The sequence below is a fragment of the Rosa chinensis genome, chromosome 7 (assembly GCF_002994745.2).
Source record: "Rosa chinensis cultivar Old Blush chromosome 7, RchiOBHm-V2, whole genome shotgun sequence".
In the NCBI taxonomy this organism is placed as follows: domain Eukaryota; kingdom Viridiplantae; phylum Streptophyta; class Magnoliopsida; order Rosales; family Rosaceae; genus Rosa; species Rosa chinensis.
In genome coordinates, this window is record NC_037094.1 from 57,502,443 (window position 1) to 57,518,919 (window position 16,477).

Sequence of the window (16,477 nt, forward strand, 5' to 3'; positions counted from 1 at the left end):
TTTTGGATTAAATTTAGAAACTTTGACATAATCATTGGCTTTCATTGAAATAAAGTGTCGATTTTGATTCAAACTTTATTCATTCAAGTATGTTTCCTGGAGAGCTAGAATGCCTCGTGGATAGTGCTACTACACACACCATACTTATAATAGGTAGTTATTTCTTGAGATGATGCCTACTCGATCTTCAGTGATTGATGGCAGGGTCATCTAAATTGATTCATGATCGAGGACCAGCTCAATTCTTGTAGCTACATGGCACAATCATTAATGTCACTGAAGCTCTCTACGCTCCTAGGGCCGAAAGAACCCTTTTGAGCTTGAAAGATATAAGAGCCAATGGTTTTCATATGGAAACACATTGTGAGAATGGATAAGAGTTTTTTTGCATCACCTCTACTGACTACGGACATAAAAGAGTCTTAGAGAAACTTATGTGTCGATCTAGTGGGTTGTATGCAACCCACTAGTAATTGAATCCAATCATATTATGAGAGATGATTTATGGGATTATGACACATAAAGGCTTTGGCATGACCGTCTGGGACACCCAGGTCGTGATATGATGATCCGTATATTAAAGACTTCACACGGACAACGTTTCTTCAGAACGAAAAGAAGCAAGAACCAAAGATTGGTTCGAGGAGATGCACCTGCGCCTCACGGCGCCAAGACTGTGCATGATCGGCCACTTAGGGCAGGTGCCATCTTCCCCTACTGCAACAACATGGCTTTGACTCCATGGACCATTCTTTCACTCCTCCTTCTACTTCTAAAGTTAATTGTGACTTCATGGCTCAACTAAAATCCTCATTGGTTGTTTCTAAAGCCCATCATTCGTTCTGCAAAGCCTGCTCTTGAGCAAAATTAGGATTGAGACCATCCTATGCAAAAGATACTAAAGAAAACATACCATTCTTGCAACGAATCCAAGGTGATATTTGTGAACCTATTCAACCACCTTGCGGACCATTTCGATATTTTATGGTGTTGGTTGATGCATCGACACGTTGGTCATATGTCATGGTATTGTCCACAAAGAATGTTGCATTTACTAAACTCCTCGCCCAAATTCTTAAGTTAAGGGCTCACCACCCTGATCATCCTATTAAGTCTATACGGCTAGACAATGCTGGGGAGTTTACATCAAAAAACTTTTGATGAATATTGCATGTCCATTGGGATTGCAGCTGAACATCCTGTTCCTCATGTTCACACCCAAAATGGTCTCGCAGAAGTCCATTAAATGACTACGAATGGTCGCTAGAGCATTGGTAATGCTCACCAATCTCCTTATTTCTGCTTGGGGATATGCATTATTGCATCCAACTGTGCTTATTCGTCTAAGGCCCACTGCCACTCAACCTTCTTTGTGTCCCAGAGGGTGACTGGGTATGAGCCTGATGTCTCACACTTACGCATATTTGTGTGTGCAGTTTATGTGCTAATTACGCCACCACAACGCACCAAAATGGGTCAATTAGGCATTTATGTTGGATATGATTCTCCAACGATTGTCCGCTATTTAGAACCCTTGACAGGCAATCTCTTTACCCCTAGATTTGCAGATTGTCACTTTGATAAGACAGTTTTCCAGTTGTTAGGGGGAGATAAGAACATAAATGTTCAACAGGAACAACAGGAATTGTTGTGGTCTGTCCCCACTTTGTCTCATCTTGATCCCCGAACCGTACAGTCCGAAATTGAAGTGCGGAGAATTCTCGATCTTCTGAATGTAGCAGAATCGATGCCTGATGCGTTTTTTGATATTGCTAAAGTGATGAGATCACACATACCTACTGCAAACGTGCCTGCAAGGATTGATGTCCCTAAAACTAGAGGGCATAACGCCATCTCAAGAGTACATGAGCATGGCGCCAACGTCCCCTATATGGGTGATGCAGTTGTCAAGCCCACGGCTCCTGCCAGGAAGCGCAGGAGGCCCATAGGTTCGATGGATTCTCTCCCAAGAAAGAAAGCGAGTTTGACACCAAATAATCCATCTCATGAGGATATTCCTGGTTATGGTTATGTCTAAGAGACATCATTGGGGGACGCTCCAATGTCAGAACTAATTCCAGAGAATAGACAGATATCCATGAATTACACTAATGTACATGAGATGATGGATAGAAATTCTATGGCTATTGATGATGCATTTGCATATCATGTTGCAAAAGGAATTATAGAATATGATGATATCAAACCTTGTTCTGTCGAAGAATGTCAACGAAGAGCAGATTGACCTAAATGGAAAGATGTGATCCAGGCTGAATTGGATCCATTAGCAAAGAGACAGGTATTTGGGCCTATAAAGCAGACACCCCCAGATATAAAACCTGTTGGCCATAAATGGGTCTTTGTTAGAAAGCGTAATGAGAAAAATGAGGTGGTTAGATATAAAGCCCACCTTGTGGCGCAAGATTTCTCATAACACCCTGGAATCGACTATGAGGAGACGTATTCTCCTGTAATGGACATTAGAACGTTCCGCTACCTTATCAGTTTGGTAGTTTCCGAAAAACTTGACATTTAGCTTATGGATATGGTTACAACATATCTCTATGGGGATCTAGATTCAGAGATATATATGAAGGTTCCAGATGGACTTCAATTACCCAAATCAAGCTTAAATTATTTTATAATCAGCAACAACAATCGCTTCTAAAGATTGAAGTGAATCAAATCTGATCAGAGGATAATGTAGCGGACTTATTCACTAAGTCGTTACCTAAATCCACCTTCGAAAATATGTGAAGAGCATCGGATTGAGAAAGTTATCCGAACTCCCATGATTGCAGCAATCAGGGGGAGATATCAACATCAGGGGGAGTTATGATGTTTACATCTTCGTTCTTGAAGAGTGAAGGACATGTTGTACTCTTTTACTCCTCCTCGAGCTTGTTTTTGTCCCACTGGGTTTTTCACTCGAGCAAGGTTTTTAACGAGGCAACAGATGAAGCGTCACCACCAAGTTTGAGCGGCACGAGGGGGAGTGTTGAAGGAAGTTGACTTATGTGTGCCTATTCAAACTAGGATTAGTTTAGGAGAGAATGTTCTTGAATTCCTAGTCCTATTCAGAATAGTTTTCCTTGTAACATTAGAATATGTACTTTGTAATCCCTATATATAGGGCTCCTATTCTCAATAATGAAGATACAATTCTCTCATCAATCTCTCTCAAATCTCTCATTCTTAAACAATAGTTGATTTCTTAATTTGATATAACAATTGCGCCATGTCGTCCATAAGTTGTATCCTCACATGACACTGGTCCCGTACGCTTCATATACATTTCCCCATTTTGATGTCCGCATATACAAAACATTTAAAGGGCATTTGGCAACAAGAGAAACACCAGCAATAAAAGATCTAAAAGATCCCAACTACCGATAGATGAATTGATCTTGCAATAGTGATGAGGCTAAATTGTGCTGATATTTTATGATGAAAGGAAGATCAATCATAATCTAGTCTATAATTAATTTCTCTATTGAGCTGACTCGCTCTAGATCTCAAATATGAAGATTCATAAACTATTTACGTCGTTCAGGTAATTATAACACAACTATACTTGCTCGAGGTTTAGGTATTACGTCCCCCTCGAGGTAGCAAAACTTATTTAATAATATAAATAACGGGCGTGGGGCTGGGCCTCCCAGTTAGGTTTGGTTCCAAACCCCATTTTCAAAAAAAAAAAAAAAAACTATTTACTTCGTATATTCCTCAAATACCTTTTTTATTTATTTTAATTTCAGCTTTATTTTATTATCTTCTTAGATATAGAAGCCACATACATATCTGCAAAGCAAAATAAATTGATGGGTAAACATTCAGCATTTTTTCTTAGTCCATGATTCTTGTGTCCTTCACGAAAGAGAAGAAGAAATGTAACTGGTTCCTGTCTCCACATGCCCTCAAACCTGCAGATATGAATCTTGATGAAGAATCTCATCACATATCACCTAAGAATGGCTACGAACAATCACTTGATCACTTCTTGTTACACTATAAACCAATTGAGCTAATAATCCAATGGATGAAGAAATACAATCGCCTCTTCCACTTGCAAGACAAAAGCTCTTAGGTTATTCGGCTTCTTACATGCTTTTGAGTCAAAGCCTAAAAGCCCCTTGCTCATTCTTAATCACCCAATCGGCTCAAAAAATATTTGTCCGAAGTAACCTGGCAGATGACTTTTGCATGCATTCCTTTACAAAACTTTGGCCTTCAAAACTATTACCAGTAATCTCAACATGAACACAACCCATCTGCGAAATGGTGGAACCGAGTATTGTCCCTAACTATAATCTTTCTTCCAACAACCAAGGAGATGTACTTGATTGCAGAATGGCAATCCAAGCACACCCTTAAATTCTTCTTCACAATGATTGGCTTCCCGGCAGGCATACTTATCATTGCAATTGCAATTGCTATCCTCTCACTATGATGGTGAAGAAGTTCCACCTTTGAATCGTCGTGCACATCATGTAGAACAAGAACTGTATTTGGAACATATCCAGCTTTCTTTATCTCATAAAGAAGACCATCAATTCTCTCATATATTTCTTTCTTCTATGGATGAGACCAATCTTCAGCTCCAGACGTGTGTGTTTTGTTTCCAACATCAACCCAGCTATAACCAAGAAATTTCTTCATGCTGCTGTCTCTCATCATCTTCCTCGCACTTCTGAGATCTTCCCATTTTTGCTCCTTTGCATGTAGAGTTGAAAGCAAAACATCTGCTTCACTATTCTCAAGTTCAAGCTATATCAATTTCTCCGCCAGTTTGCCCCCCTCTTTATCACCATGAATGGTGCAAGAACCACCCAAAAGTATTTGGCTGCATTCGCATGCTGTTAATAAAATCTTCAGCCTTTTCAAGCCTTTTTGCCCCGCCAAGTAAACCAATAATGCAAGAGTAATGTCCAGCTCTAGGTACTATTCCATATGTTTTCTCCATAGAGTAAAAGTACTTTAAACTTTCCTCTACCAATCCGGAATGGCTACACCCTGTTAAAAGACTGATAAATGTTATTGCATTTGGTTTCACTCTTGCCTGGACCATTCTACTAAAAGTTTTCAAGACGTCATTTCCTAAGCCATGAACTGCAAATGCACTTAGCAATGAATTCCATGCTACTTGAGTCGGGGTGGCTACCTCGTCAAACACTTGTATTGAATGATTAAGTAACCCACATTTACCATACATATCAACAAGAACAGAAGGCACAAAATTGTCTCTATCAAAATTAAACTTGACCACCTTAGCATGAAGTTGGATCCCTTGTTCAAGTGCAGCTTGGCTGGTACAAGCCTTGACCAAGTTAGAAAAAGTGAACTGATTAGGCTCAACTCCCACCCCCCTCTGTAAGTCAACAGACACACTAAAAGCCTTCTTGATTTCATCAATCTTGACATAACCATTGATGGGAGAGGAATACGACACAATATTTCTACTTCCAATGCCAAACTGACAAGTCTTCAGTGCAGATTGCAGAACAAGCACTCAATACACTACAAACAACATGTTTATCTATACCAATCCCATCATTAATTATCCTCTTATAACTCCATAAAGCTGCCTCAAATCTCCACTCTTTGTATACCCATCAATCATCGAAGTCCATGACGCAGCATCCTTACTCGGTATTTCCTCGAAAACCTTACAAGCATCAACCATGAACCCACATTTCAAATACATATCCACCAAGTTACTACCCACAAACAGCTCACAAGCCAAGCCCAATTTCAAAGCAAAAGAATGCAGCTGCCTCCCAACCTCAACCGACCCAAGAACCACACAAGCTCTAATGATACTTGCAAATGCAAACTGGGTCGGGCTCTCCCCAACACTTCTCATCCTGGAAAAGGCCTTGAAACTCTCCGAGAACCTTAAGTTCTGAGAAAACCCAGTTACCATTGCAGTCTAAGAAACCAAGTTTCAATGAGGCATTTGGTCGAAAACCTTGAGGGCATAGTCAACGTGCCCACATTTGGAGTACATTTTGAGAAGGTGGTTGGTGAGGAAAATGCATAGTGGGTAATGGGTGCGTAGGAGGTAAGCGTGGAGCTCTTTGCCTTTGTTTAGTTGCATGGTTTTTAAGTAGGTTTGGATGACTTGCACCAAGGTGGTGGACTCCACCTTCAGAAATTGGCCGCCAAATACCTCAAATACCTTAATACATAACTAACTTAGTGTTTTAGGAAATCAGAAGTTAGGAGAGAATGAGTTGTGTTTTCATTAATAATAGGGCTCTCTTTAAATAGAGCATTGCAACAAGAGAATATGAGTCCTACAAGAAAACTGAATCATACAATGAATAAGATATCTCCGTAAATATCTGTAAGACTAACCCTATTACAACTCAAACAACTAATCAGAGTTTGGGTCAAACACACAAACTAGGTGTCTTTAAACATTCCCCCTTGTGTCGCTCAAACTAGGCTAGCGAGGCTAACTGAAGGTGCAGTGACGCTAGGCAGCAGGCTGGTGTGCGCAAGGGAGGTAGGGCAGGCTGCTGTCGAGGTGAGTCTAGCTTGTGTCGAGGCAAGGCTATCAGCTAGCGAGGTTAGCTTATAGGGTGAGGGCTGCTTGGCGGAGTGAAGCGAGGTTAACTTGAAACGACCTGAAGCAAGGCTAACCAAAAGGCGCTAGCTAGGCTAGCTGAAGGGGTTGACGCACGAGGACGCTTGTGCAGGAGAGGCTAGTAGAGGTAAAGCCAGGTTAACATGCCAGACTGAAACTTCCGATGGTCGGTTCGGGAGTTTTCCGGCCAGTTTTGGACTCCTAGGGTCGAGGGCTTCAAGGTGCGCGGCTGGGGAAGTTAGGGTTTGAAGGTTACGATTTTAGGGTTTCAGGGTTAGGGCTTCGTGCTGATAACGTATTTCAAGGAATTAGAAATTGAGAGAGAATGAGTTGTGTTTTCATTGATAATAGGGGTCTCTTTGTATAGAGGATTACAACTAGAGAATATGAGTCTTATAAGAAAACTGGATCATACAATGAATAAGATATCTCCAAGAATATCTGTAAAACTAACCCTATTACAACTCAGACAAGTAATCATAGTTTGGGCTAGACACACAAACTACGTGTCCTTAAACACTTATGTATTACTTGTTAATTAACAACAGCCCTTATTCTCCTATCTATATAGTAACTAGTCAAGTTTAATTTAACCTAGGTATATCAAATAATACTCTTTTCATTTTTAGTTTTGGTATGGAATCATGGATACAACATAGTACACATTTCTATACATCTTCAATAGAAAATGTGTTCCAATGGAATATATGTTGCTAGTCACATGCATATTGTGATGAAGGGAGTGATCATATAATTGTTAATAGAAGTCGCTTAATGTAAACTTGAATTTCTTCATAACATTTTATTTCATTTTTCCAACTTTACTTCTCTTTGACCCATTGTACATGGTTTTTTTTGTTGGAATCATTTGTTTATAACTGCAACTCCCTTAGTTTCTTCTTAAATCTTTGTCAATTTGCCTTCTACTAACAATCAGATTGATAAGGAGGTGGGAATGTGTGTGTGAACAATAATATACTTGTTTTTCATTTGGATATAGCAACCAAGTAAGTGTCTAGCAACAATCTTATTAAGATTTTCAATCTTGCAGTTTTTCGGAATGTTTACACTCTATTCATCTCAATCTCTAGAATCTGCGTAAAATCTGCATGTTCACCTTGTGTCACGAGCCGACTTTTCATGTAATCAAACTTGCTTGTGCTGCGCCAAGATTTCTCTAAATCGAGACTAGCCTATCTTCATATTCTTCCTTCACTCTCTTAGGCCATCTCCAATTGATGATGTGGTGTTAGCTCAGTGGTTAGAGCACCCATTATCTAGGATCCAGGTCCTGAGTTCGAGTCACCATGGGAGTAGAAATGAAATCATTTGATCCTCTTTAAAGAGAAAGAAAAAATTAGGCCATCTCCAGCTAAATTTGCATGGGAGGACCTATATTGGCTTGAGCCCAATGCTAAATTTGAGCCCTTCAAATAATATTTTTTATTAAATTGTCTTCAACTATCAAGGGCTAAATTATAGCCATTTGAATATTTTGTTATTTAAGTTATGTTTATTAATATTAATTATACTTCTAATCCTATTCTAAGTACAATTAATTTGAAAAACATGTATTTGTTTAAGAAGAAAGAATCATATACTTGACCTTGTGGAGTTTTCATAGAAGGTGAATAGTCTAAGAGAAAAAAAAAACCCTAAGCGTCGCTCCACCATTTGCGACGCCAATAAGCTACGCACACAACCACTATCCTCCAGTCATGCTTCAAGGTAATGTCCTTGTCTGGAACGTACTGCTGGGGAATTGTCAACTTTGAATCACAAAGAGCCCTCATTGACATTGTTCAAGCCCATAAACCTAGTATTATCTTTCTGGCAAAAATCCTAGCTCATAAAGAACATATCAATGCACTCACTCGGAGGCTTGGATTCAAAGATAATATTTGCTATCCACAAGAAAGGGATTCTCAGGGTGTAGCCTTGATCTGGAATGATGATACACATGCATCGCTCTGATCTCAATCTCCAAATCATATCGATGTTGTTATTGGTAAACTGGAGGAGACTCATAAATGGAGATTTACTAGTAATTATGGGGTTGCGGCATGTAATGGAAGACACCGAATGTGGGCACTCATCTAAGCCCTAGCTGCCGAAGCATGCACCTTGCCATGGCTTAAGGCTGGTGATTTCAATGAAATCTTGTCAAACAAAGATAAATCTAGAGGCCCCAAACGAGCAGCAGCACCCATGGCCACGTTTCGAAGAACTATGGCCAACTATGATCTTATTGATATGGGATTTGTGGGCAGTCGCTTTACGTGGAGCAATAAGCGTAAAGCAATAAGTACACCAAAGAGCACTTGGATAGGGGTTTCAAACTCCACAATGGCGTTCTCTATTTCCCTACAGTCTAGTAATCACTCTAAACCCTAGTGAATCTGATCATTGTCTAATTTTGATTGTTGTGAGTGCAGAAAAACTACGGTGGAGGAAAATCACAAAGCAGTTTCGGTTTGAAGAATGTTGGCATGAAAACCCTAGATGTGGGGAACTAATACAACAATCCTGGTCCAAACCATCTACTGGTAGTGCACTACAACAGGCTGCCCTAAAAATTCAAGATACTGGAAATACTTTGATGCAGTGGTACTCATCTAAGCTGAATAATCAAAATGCAGAGATGAGAATCATTCAAGAAAAGCTCAATGACCTTATGCGTAGACCTTATTCTTTGGAACAATATGAAGAACAAAGGCTGTTACATGTTAAGCACAATCAACTGTTGGCTCAGCAAGAGAAGTATTGGCGACAAAGATCCCGATCAATTTGACTTAAAGATGGGGATAGGAATTCAACCTTCTTTCATAGGAGGGCTACTAATCGTAAGAGCAAGAACCTAATCAGAGGGCTTATTGACGAACAAGGGCAGTGGCAGGTGGAACCAAATGAAATTCAGAGACTCCTACTATCATACTTTAAGAAGGTGTTCTCAACTGAGAGTACCAACTTAGAGGCTATTGAAGCAATTGTACAGGCAACACCAACCAAAGTGTCGTCTGAGATGAATGAAAGTCTTATGCAACAGTACTCAGATGAAGAGATTAAAACTGCACTCTTTCAAATGCATCCATCGAAGAGTCCAGGCCCTGACGGTAAGTCCCCTTTCTTTTTCCAAAAATATTGGAATGTGGTGGGATTTGATGTGTGTATGGCAGTGCGTAGCTTTGTGGAAACAGGAGACATGCGGCAAGCCACTAACTTCACTTATCTATGCTTAATACAAAAAATAAAAAACCCTAAAGAAGCTGCTCAATTTTGTCCAATTGCTTGAACCAATGTCATATGTAGAATTTGTTCCAAGGTCGTTGCAAATCAACTCGAAGTTTGTCTTCCTCACATCATCTCTCCTCTTCAAAGTGCATATGTACCAGGGAGAATAATCTCTGACAACACGCTGGTTGCTAATGAAGCCGCGCACTTCATGCATAAGCTTCGTCAACAAGTAACTAGTTTCTTTTCCTTGAAGTTAGACATCAATAAAGCTTATGACCGATTAGAGTGGCCGTACCTGCAAGCTATCCTAACTAAACTAGGGTTCAATCCAAATTGGATAACCATGGTCATGAACAATGTCACTTCAGTCAGCTATTCGATATTGTTACAGGGAAAGCCAACTCCACATATATTAGTAATATTACCTACTAGAGGAATCCGACAAGGTGATCCATTATCACCTTACTTGTTTATTCTCTGTGCAGAAGGTCTGTCAGCCTTCATCACAAATGCTATGCAATGTAATTTGATTCAGGGCATGAAGATGTGTCCACATGCTCCCACCCTTCATCACCTATTTTTTGCAGATGATTCTTTATTATTTGGAACAGCCACTACCGCAGAATGTCTTGCTTTTAAACACATCCTCAATGTTTATAAGCAAGCCTCTAGACAAAAAGTTCATTTCCAAAAGAGCATTATGGTGTTCAGCAAGAATGTTGATATTGATCTCCAAAATAGTCTGGCATCCATTCTTGAGGTAGAAAGAAAAGCAGAGCATGATAAACACCTTGGCTTACCATTGAGAGTAGGGAAGTTCAAGACAGAAAAGTTTGCTTACATCAAAGAACGATTGCCAAAGAAATTAATTAGCTGGATGTCCAAAATCCTAAGTTGTGCTGGTAAGGAAATCCTCATCAAGGCAGTGGCTCAAACAATGCCTCTTTATGCCATGAATTGTTACTTGCTACCAAAAAACCTCTGTGATGATATCCATCAACTATGTGCTTCATTCTTTTGGGGTGACACTGATGAGAAGAAGAAAATTCATTGGAGAAGTTGGGAGAGACTTTGCTTAACCAAGCAAGAGGGAGGTATGGGTCTCAAAAACATTTATGCTTATAATCTAGCCATGCTTGCTAAACAAGGATAGATAATTATCTCCAATCTGCAATCTTTGGTTGCTAGGCTATATACAGCCTTATACTTTCCACAATGCTCTTTCTGGGAGGTTTTTGTAGGTGATTCTCCTTCTTTCTGTTGGAGAAACATCTTACAAGGCAGAGCTATACTTCAAGCTGGCATGCAATAGAAAATTAGAGATGGGGAGCAACTTGATATTTGGAATGATCGATGGATCCCTGTGCAAGTCTCGTATTGACCTATTAGGCCTCCACACACCTCTTTACATAAGGTGGCGGACCTAATTGATGGCACATCTAGACAATGGAAAGCTGAGATAGTTCATAGTATCTTCCCCAATGACATTGCCTCAAGAATTCTTTGCATTCCTCTCAGTCGTAATCATTGCCCAGACAGGTTAGTTTGGAGTCCGGAAAAGAGGGGATATTACTCCGTCAAGTCAGCATATTGGATTGCAAGAGTAGAAGTTATGCAAAACACACTCACTTCTACGTCCAATGGGGATCCATACAAAGACCTCTGGAAGAACCTATGAAAAGCTAAAGTGCCTGAAAAGGTAAGCATTTGTGTTTGGAGAGCTTGTAATAATCTGCTCCCCACAAGAGAAAGGCTGCTTACTAAAGGGTATGATGGAGACACCAAATGTTTACTCTGCAATCATCGAGTGGAAGTGTGGTGCACCTTTTATGCAAATGTCAAATAGCGACAACTATACTCTCAGCAGCCCCTTTTGTAGGACACTATATTACCATCACTCAACTTCAAAGAATGGATGTTGGAAAGAGCCTTAACGTTGAGTGCTGAAAACTTTGCACGCTTAATGATGATAATCTGGGCTGTATGGAAAAACAGGAATAACATTCTATAGTCAAGCACACAACAAACTACTCAAGATGTGATATTGAGGAGCTTCTCATTGCTTGATGAGTTCCAGAAAGTTCGAGGTGGAGTCAAACAGCCGAAAGCGCAACCACGACCTAGATGGAAACCTGTTCAGAATGGAGCTTTTAAACTGAACGTTGATGCAGCTTTCTTATCATCAACAACCAAGGGAGGCATTGGAGGAATCTTACAGGATGCTTCAGGCAGATTTGTAGCAGCATTTGCTAGTCCGGTGAAATATGCAGCGTCTCCAAACTACTGAAGCAATGTGAGCTTATGGCAATTAGAGTAGGTTTGATTTACTTGTTTCTCTTCAGATACAACAGGTGGTTGTAGAAAGTGATAGTACCATGGCCATCACAGAGGCTCTGTGCTCAGACCACTCTCTCTTGGCTAATGGGGGCTTAATTGATGACATACAGAGTGCCATGCAAAAAATACCAAACATTCAAATATGTCATCAACCACGATCCAGCAATATGTTAGCAGATAGACTTGTTAGAATAGGCTTTGAAGCAGTTAATAGTTGTATATGGATAGGTCTAGCACCTACTTGTATTCGTGATGTTCTCAATCACGATTATCAGTACCTCCATTGAGGTTTCTGTTCTAATAAAAGTTCATTATTGATTAAAAAAAAAAGGATTAAATTCAGTTTACTCCCCTGAGGTTTGGGGGTAATTTCATGTTAGTCCCTGTGGTCTCAATTTAATCAGAAACACCCTTGAACTTTCCAATTTCAATTAGCCGTGTCCAATTACTCAAGCTCCGTCCAAATTGGACGTTCACTGCTGATGTGGACCCAAACTTAAGGGTTAAATTACGCTTGTAACCCTAGGCTTAAAAATCAACTTCATCTTCTTCTTCCTTAGTTCTTCCTTTCCCCAGTTTTGTTTTTGCTCCAAAAAAGTCACCATTTGTGTGCTTCATTTGCTCAATTTTATCTCTAGTTTCAAAATTTATGTCTGGGTCTGATCATTGATTGATGCCCAATTTGGTCTGAGGTCTCAACTTTGTGTTTCATTGCTTAAGTTTTCTACTTGTAGTCTCAAAATTTCCATCTCCTTGAAAACTACCAAAGCTTCCTCACTCCTCCCATTCTGGTCAAGCCCAGCAATCATGGAAGTCCACGAAATGGCATTCTTCCCCTACATCAGCTCAAACAACTTCTTAATTAGCATCTTCCACTCTTCCATAGATAAAACATCCATGAATCATCTATTTAAAAAAAAAAAAAAAAAACCTATGAATCATTGAGTTCCACGCAGCCACATCCCTTGCGGACATTTTCTGAAACAAGCACTCTGCCATCTCAACTTCACCAAACTATAAGTACCCATTCATCATCATTGTCCATGACACGACACTTTTTTTCAGGCATTCCATCAAACAGCTCCTTAGCCTTACCCAAATGCCCACAATCCAAACAATTTTTTGATCTTCGCATTCCAAGAGACCACATATCTCTCAGCACTAGCTCATAATAATCTCCATAGGACTCAAACAACCAGTAATGAAATTTGAGACTGAAATGAGTCTCGACGGAAGAGATCTTACCCTAGGTTTCTCCGGGTATAAGAGAAAGTGAATATGTTGATTTTGGGTTTCTCGGCCTGCGTTAATAGAGGAGACTTCTCCTTCGTGACGGCGCCACCATAAATCTCTGATGCTGACGACTACTTGCGCGTGATTACGTTCTGCCATCGTCAATTGTCTCATCACTCATCCCAATTTGGAGTCAGGTTGGTCGTAGTAGGGGGATGGAGGTGGGGGTCGGTCATCGGGTTTGGAGAGGAGAGGAGGGGAGTGGAGTGGAGAGGGATGACGAGTCGTAGAGGGCTTGTTGGGTTCCTTGAGCTGCCCACCGGAGCTGAGAGAGAGAAGGGGAAGAGGATAAGAGGAAGATGAGAGGGTTCAAAAAGAGGATTTTAGAGAAGATAGAGGAAATGACAATTTTAGCCCTTATAGTAGGCCCATTATCAGAGTTAACGTCTAATTTAGACGGAGCAAGTGAAATTGGTCACGGTTGACTGCAATCAGAAAGCTCAGGAGTGTTTCTGATTAAATTGAGACTATAGGGACTAACATGAAGTTACCCCTAAACATCAGGGGGGTAAACTGAATTTAATCAAAAAAAAAAAAAGTACAATTAATTTTGGGACCAAAATAATTTTTCAAAAGAAGTATATAGATTTTGTTATAAAATTATAAGTTAAAAATATAAAACGTAATTTTTTTAGCTAACACTTTTTCAAAACTAAAAAATTACAATGTGATTACATGCATTTCTATTGTATCTAAAACACTATAAATAAGTTAACCGTTGAGTCAATTATTATGTAATTAATCAATTTTTATTTTTTTTGTAGGAAATAAGTGGAGTGCAAAAATCGAGAGAAAAATAGCTTGAATCGGAGCAATTTAGAAATTATGGCAAAGAGACAAAATTATCGATGTGGTCAACTATGGTAAAAAACAACGAAGAAATAGCAAGTGCTTGAAATTACAAGGAGTTAGAAAAGGATAAGAGAGAATGAAGACATAGAAAAGAAAAGAAAAAATTAAATAAAATGAAGAATGGAATCTGCACGTGGTGATCAATTAATTAAGCAATTGACTCATTGCTTATTTAAGTTTACTGACCATTTCAGACCATTTTCTTCCTTCATCTTTAGGCCAATCACGTGATGCCACGTGGCCTCATCTATTCCATATTCTCTGTCGCAACCACACAGCCTAGCCATATGTATACCTAATGCACACCTATAATATTCCTCTTCCTCTCTTCAAGAGGAGCCGCACCCACCTCCATTTATCATTCCTTCCCATTTTCTCTCACCCATCACCTTACACTCTCTCCTCTTTCCTTCTTCATTTTTAATTTCAATATTTTGGGATTGGACACTCAAGGATTCAAGGAAATCATCATCAAGAGCACACATCCATTTTTGGGTAGTTTAGTGAAGAAATATTGGTTCAGGCTAGCCCATAGCTACAAGTGACCAAGCTAACTCTCATCTCTCTTCCTTATTATCTCTTTCATAATTTTTCTATGTTTTTGGTGATGTATTTGATAATGGGTTGTGAGTAGTTCAATTTTGAGAGCTAGGGTTGTGAAACCCTAACTCATCTTGTATAAATATTGGTGCATTACTTTTAATAAATGCAATTTTCATTGTGTATGCTTTAAATCCGAATTTATTGGTCCTTAGAAGCATATTTCTAGGCTAGCTTTGTCACCCTTTAAAATTATGTTGTGGGTAATTGTGATGAGTAGATTGATAAATTGACAACTTATTGGTCTTGTTGCATCTAGGATTTAAGTGTGGTGACCATTAGCTAGCTTAATTGTAGCTAAGCTTGCTTGAGTCTCTATTATCTTGCTCTCTAGGCCTCTAATTTTAGATATTGAGGCCTTAACCGGCATAATGCCCAAATTAGAGAGTTGATTATGGCCTTAACCGGCATAGTCAATACACCGAAATGATAATTGGTTTAGTAGCCTTAACCGGTACTAGATACGGGACTCGACACATATAGGAAATGCATGCATTTGTGAAATTGGCATCGATTTTTACGAGATAGTTAGTGTGAATCACCCGACACTCCCATGTTTCCATTAATTTGAAATCCGAATTTAATTTCTTGCTTGATAATTAGTTGTTTGCTTTTAATAGTAGTTAATTCTCAATTCAAAACTCTCAAACAAAATTCTACCTTCCATTGTGCATAACTCATTTGGGCTACAAGTTAGTGGCTTTGATTAGGCTTAGTGTGAGCTAAGCCGAGCATTGTCGAGGCTTGGTGCCTTGTGAATATTATTTTACTTTATTTTATTTTTATTTTTCATTGTTTGCTTTTAAGTTATTCTAGTGCCAATTACCTTAGTTAGGTCCAACACATAATCCCCGATGTATGATAACTAAGGTAAAAAAAACTTCCCTTACTTGACATGATTCGTGCACTTACGAGAGTTTATGCATCAAGTCACAATGATTAATAACAATACCAGTCATAATTACTGAACTTTAATTATCTCTATAATTATTCACATGGCACTACTTGTGTGATTAGCACAAATCCTTGGCCTTCAACTTGTGCATGTGGCATTCTTTGCTTTCCCTCCACCATGTGTTGGTCACATTATCATTAGAGACCTGGGCTATCCTTAGGGCTAAACTTGGCCCTCCCCATGACCCTTTGACCCTCAAATTAGCCATTCAACCCTCTTTTGGGCACTTGTTGGCGATGAAGTTGTGGCCAAATAATAGGAATTAGCCCTTTAGCCTCTCTTACTAGAGATGGTTTTAGGTGATGCAACATGATAGTTGTTGGTCGCAGTAGCCTAATAGAGCTATGTTTTCTATATTATTTTCTTTATTTATTTTCCTTTTCCTAGTTGGTTTGTATCAGTTACTAGTTGGTTTAGAGTTTGGATTGTATCAATTACTAGTTGGTTTAGAGTTTGCAAACTATTTAAACCCCTTATTTGTTTGTAGTAGTCAATTTTTTCTGAATATAAATAAAATTGAGAACTTTCTCTCAACTAACTCTATCAATTCGGCATTCCATAGGAATCAATGAGTTATAGGCACTCTAAATCTTTGGCTATTCTCACCTTGAGAATCA

General features: G+C 39.3%; 2 protein-coding genes across 2 annotated transcripts; one reads left to right on the forward strand and one right to left on the reverse strand.

The window, feature by feature from the left end:
• Positions 1-4,804: 4,804 nt before the first annotated feature.
• Positions 4,805-5,923, reverse strand: LOC112178250 (pentatricopeptide repeat-containing protein At5g66520). Its single transcript, XM_024316425.1, has 2 exons — positions 5,573-5,923; positions 4,805-5,482 (listed from the first exon to the last, which is right to left on the reverse strand). Exons 1-2 carry the CDS (start codon positions 5,921-5,923, stop codon positions 4,805-4,807), a joined length of 1,029 nt encoding a protein of 342 aa, XP_024172193.1.
• Positions 5,924-8,797: 2,874 nt separating this feature from the next.
• Positions 8,798-10,976, forward strand: LOC112178251. The gene is made up of 4 exons (XM_024316426.1): positions 8,798-8,894; positions 9,025-9,349; positions 9,419-9,702; positions 10,309-10,976. Exons 1-4 carry the CDS (start codon positions 8,798-8,800, stop codon positions 10,974-10,976), a joined length of 1,374 nt encoding a protein of 457 aa, XP_024172194.1.
• The last annotated feature ends 5,501 nt before the right edge of the window (positions 10,977-16,477 follow it).